Raw genomic sequence first — 4651 nt, forward strand, 5'->3', positions numbered from 1 at the left:
TTAAAAAAAAAAATATTGATTGTTTGTGGATTACATTGGGAGGAATATGAGAGCTACAAGATTCACTCAAATGTATTAATTAAATTTTTTCGGTGGTGCTTGTATTTAATTTTTTGATAAAAAACCTTAGGCACATTAAGGTTCCAAACCTTAGTGCAGGATAAATTCAAATATTAATTATTAGCCACGATACAAATACAAAAATTATAATATATCAAGATTTTTTTAAAATTACAACATATTGAAAATTAAAAAAAATTCTAGAATAGTCCAGTTGGCAAGCTCATTAAAATTATTATAGTGTGCTTTGTGCTTGGTTTCTTTGGAGATCCTGTGTGCCCCGCCGCGTCATTGTGGCTTGCTTACAAAGACACAAAAAATGGAGTTGGCCATGCTTGCCTTGTATCTTCCTCAGTAGGAGCCCGCCCAACGAAGCAGCCCACCACGATGGGCACAAGGGTGTTGGTGCCCTCAAAATTGTTGATGTTCTTGGCTGAGATGGCCGTGTAAGTTACAAGGTTCGATGCTATGTCGTGGTCAAAGAATCTCTCCAAGAGCTCCACGACTGCAAGAATATATATAGCATTAAGAATTTCACTAAGCTTAGATTAAGAGAATTGGTGCACTAATTAGATCGACGACTTACCCACGATTAAAGAGCATGCGTTCATCCACCCAATGATTAGCCTCCTCTCCTAGTTAGGAGTTTCGGCTCTTGGCCGCTACCGATTCTCTGTCCGCCCGGAATGCCATGGTTAGGGTTTTTCCAAGAAAAATGAAATCAAAAGCATGGAAGCTCGCCAACGACCAACCACAATTGTACGCATAATGTAAAAAAAAAACTTCATATTCAAAAAAATCTATGGGAAACCTCAAAGAAATGCGTACAATTGAAGCTGAAGTTTCAACATAGTTTTAATATCTTTTAAACACCATTTGATGGACAAATTTGGCATCGTATGGGTGGCTTTCATGCAATCCATGCGCGTGGCAACTCGCTGGTGCCCCAAGATTTGTTTCTAAAAATAAGCCTTGAACCTTTAAAAGTTTTTCAAACTTCTTTCCTAAGGTTAAACAAAAGAAGATATTATTTATTTCAGAAAAAACGTTGTGGGTGCATATTAGGAGGAATATGAGAGCTAAAGATTTGAACCCTTGTGGCTAGTGGGCAATCTTTTATGTTTGAACTAGCCAGCGGTCTCTAAGAGTGGCGCCCAAACCAACTCGTAGGTGACGTTGTGTGAAAGGGCGACGCGTTTGTCGTCTGGAGACGGGCATATGTGTGAAGCCGTCGCTCTTCGTGCTTTAGGGTTTTAAGGTTTCTGCTCTCCTTCTTCAGGCCCTCTTTTTTCTTGCTTGCTTGCAGCAGCTTGCTGCGGATCGTGCCTGTGTCGGGAATCAAAATCGAGAGCTTCTAGAAATGGTATGCTTCTTAACCTTGCCTTTCCTGCAACACATTCTGTCAACGATTTCGTGTTTTCGATAGCGCTGTGTAATGGCTGTGCGTTCGGTTTTGGCTATGTCTGTACCCGTGAACGTTCGCTGTGGCTATGGTTATGTCGCGTTCAGTTCGCTATAGCTATGGCGCTGTAGCGTTCGGTTCTGGATGTGGATCTATAAGGGCCATGGCTTTGGTATATGCTCAGGGTTTGATTTCCATGTACGCTTTACTTTTTTATGAAGAAGTCTTTCCACTCATGTGAGAAAAGGTCCGGCTTTGGTGCTCGACATGCTTATCATGTCTCTGCATCTACAAATCTGTCTGATAAAGCTTTGAAATGCTAGGGCTCACCATCTTAGCTTTTGCCATTGTCAATTGAGTAGACTTTTCTGCACTGTACTTCCAAGGTTCATGATCTTGGTTCCCCACCCAACAATCGTGATGGAGTACAGAATGGTCATCCCCCGGTCATGGGGATGACCATTCTGCAGGTCAGGGAGACCGGCGCTAGCCGGGAGCCCTGTTATGCAGAATGGTCATCCCCATGCCCATTTTGTCTAGCGCCGGTCTCCCTGTTATGCAGAATGGTCATCCCCATGCCCATTTTGTCCGTCATGGTTGTCGGGAGCAGCACCCAATGGAAAGTCAACACATCAGTAGGCAGAATCATGAGCAAGCCCACTAAATGGGCAGAAGGTGTTGGGAGCAGTGACCAGTCGTCGTTAAACACGTTAGCAGGCAGAATGGACAGCAGTTCAATACACGACACATCAGCAACCATCAGAATAGACAGCTCACAATTGATTAGATAAATGCAGGTTTGTCCGTTGCAATTTACAGGCTGCGGCAGAAAATCTGCGACCGATGAACATGCCGGTGACCACTCAGAATGTGTCATGCAGCCACATAAGCGAAGTTAGTCTGAACTATTCCTGCAAGGTCTGAGAATTTCCCTATTTCCATGACGACCCTGCATGGTTCCCTGGTTACCCATTTCTCACCCAGACAACAGACCACTTTTCCACAACCCCTCATTTTCTGCAGGGGAATTGATTCCTAACTCCGGGGACCAATGAAGAACCCCATTCCCTTTATCTTTGTTGGTCTTGGGAAGCAGTTGTACTGGGAGCATCCCCTTACCTTAGATGAAGTTTGAGACAAGCAAGAGCATTATGTTCTGGCTGCTGCCATGTCTTTGGAATCATTTATGGTTAATTCTAGCGGATTTATCTGGGGCTATCTAGATGTGCTGCAATGCTTAATCAAAGGTACTTGGAGCTAGCACGGTTAATTGTATCTGAACATTGGAACTTTTTTGTTATATACCTGGCTTGACATGAATAATGTCTTAGCGTGTAGGTGTGAAGCTTTGTGAGTGGACTCTTGCTGTAATGAATGTCGTACTGTCTCTTACTAAATTGGTAATCTTTTTTTGGTATATGGTGTGTTCTGTTGTAGTCTATCATGCACAATGAAGTCACTCAAGTCTCGTGAGTGGTTGATGGTGTGTCTGTAGCTGGCAGTCCATGCTGTGCAATATGAAGCTGATTATTGGAAGCCTTTTGTGATTGCATTCATAAAGTTAATACAGCTGGCTATGTTTGTAACTTTTTCTGATGGACGTTTCTGCTGTTAGGGGTGTATCTGAATATGGCCCTTGGTTATGTTTTTCTTCATCTAGTCAATGTAAGCTTTGCTTTTATCTCTTTGACAGGATACGCCTGTGAAGCTTGCAATAGTGGTGAAGGTCATCGGACGGACTGGATCAAGAGGGCAGGTGACCCAAGTTAGGGTCAAGTTTCTGGACGATCAAAACCGTCTCATTATGAGAAATGTGAAAGGTCCAGTCCGAGAAGGTATGCATTGGCTTTGTTTTAGTTTTCTTGCATGGGACAACAGGGTTTTTTTTTTCTGATTGTTTTCTGTCTGAGAAGGTATGCATTGGCTCTGTTTTAGTTTTCTCGCATGGGACAGCGATAGGGTTTTTTCTGATATTCAAGGTGATTTTGTCAGGTGATATTCTCACTTTGCTCGAGTCAGAGAGGGAGGCTAGGAGGCTTCGATGAATTGTGGCAAATTTGCATAGTTTTTGTGGTATTTATATTTTGTTTGTGGGAGTGAGTTAATTGGTAGAGGTGAAATGCCATGTCATGCCATACATGGATGGATACGGGAATACTTTGTGAGGTTTAATTGTAGTGGCAAACTTTTGTTTTAGCAAAGATCAAACGATGACGATCCACTGTAGTCAGCTGGTTTTTTTGTTTTCTAAAAGTTGAAGTTTAATATTGTTAAAATGGAGAATTAAATTTGTGGGGCATGATACTGTTGTTTAGCTTGAGATATAGTCCAGTGGGATGCCTGGTTAGACATTTCACGAGGCTGTCTGGCCTGCCTTGTGTGATAGCAGTGGTTCTTGATTGCCTGGTTGCCAGGTTTCCATGCAGTGTGTTCACTGTTGGGCCTTCCCTGCAAATTTTTTTGGGGTTCCTTTAGTAGTGACAAGTGGTGCCATTTAAAATTTGTTCTAAATGGATTGAGTTGAAGTGCAGTTTCTCCTTGGCTACTGTTGTAGCCTATCATCGTACCCCCCCATATTGCTCCTTTTTTGCTCTTCTTTTTCTTCTCCTCCTCAACTGCTATTGCCCCTCCTCCTATACTCCCTCTTATGTTGCAACTAGTGCTCCTAGGTTTGTGCTGTTGCCATCGCTACTCCTCCTCCTCATCCGTTTGCTTTCTATTGCTCCTCCTCCTCCTCCTCCTCCCCCCCCTGCCCCTGCCCCTGCCCCTCCCCCTCCCCCTCTTCCTTCTTTTTGCACTCATGTCTAACAAGGTTCTTTCAATGACAAGGAGAAAGGTGGTTTTGGTAGCTGCCTGGCTATTTTAGAACTCATTGGCAATCACCCAGCAATTCATATACAGAAAATCTGCAATGTGGATCTATGTATGTAGCACTGTTGGCCAAGTCATGTAACTTGTGTACATAGTACAAAAAGCTATAAATTATTATTGAGCACCTTGAATTCGTTTTCATGTTGCACCAATTCAGCACGAAAGCGCTGCTCAGAATCATCCGTCTCAGGTGCTTCAGGTCTTTCCCCCTCCCTTTAAGTAAACCTTGTACCATTTTAGCTTGATTATTTTTGGCACTAAGCTGCACACACATACAATGAGGAGATCTCTTTATCAACACAGATGCTACACAAATGT

General features: G+C 42.9%; 1 protein-coding gene across 1 annotated transcript; it reads left to right on the forward strand.

Moving 5' to 3' along the window:
* The first annotated feature begins 1221 nt into the window (after positions 1-1221).
* Positions 1222-3738, forward strand: LOC147621901 (small ribosomal subunit protein eS28). Its single transcript, XM_086822917.1, has 3 exons — positions 1222-1423; positions 3156-3297; positions 3455-3738. The coding sequence occupies exons 1-3, from the start codon at positions 1421-1423 to the stop codon at positions 3505-3507; spliced, it is 198 nt and encodes a 65-aa protein (XP_086679043.1). The 5' UTR covers positions 1222-1420; the 3' UTR covers positions 3508-3738.
* The last annotated feature ends 913 nt before the right edge of the window (positions 3739-4651 follow it).

The sequence above is a fragment of the Cibotium barometz genome, chromosome 29, assembly GCF_041138505.1.
Source record: "Cibotium barometz isolate CiBa-2024 chromosome 29, ASM4113850v1, whole genome shotgun sequence".
Classification (NCBI taxonomy): Eukaryota; Viridiplantae; Streptophyta; class Polypodiopsida; order Cyatheales; family Cibotiaceae; genus Cibotium; species Cibotium barometz.

Bases quoted from the DNA above. Each gene is read 5' to 3' on its own strand.
- LOC147621901 (XM_086822917.1), top strand. The intron at 3,298-3,454 runs GTATGCATTGGC...TGATTTTGTCAG, and splicing joins GAAAGGTCCAGTCCGAGAAG to GTGATATTCTCACTTTGCTC.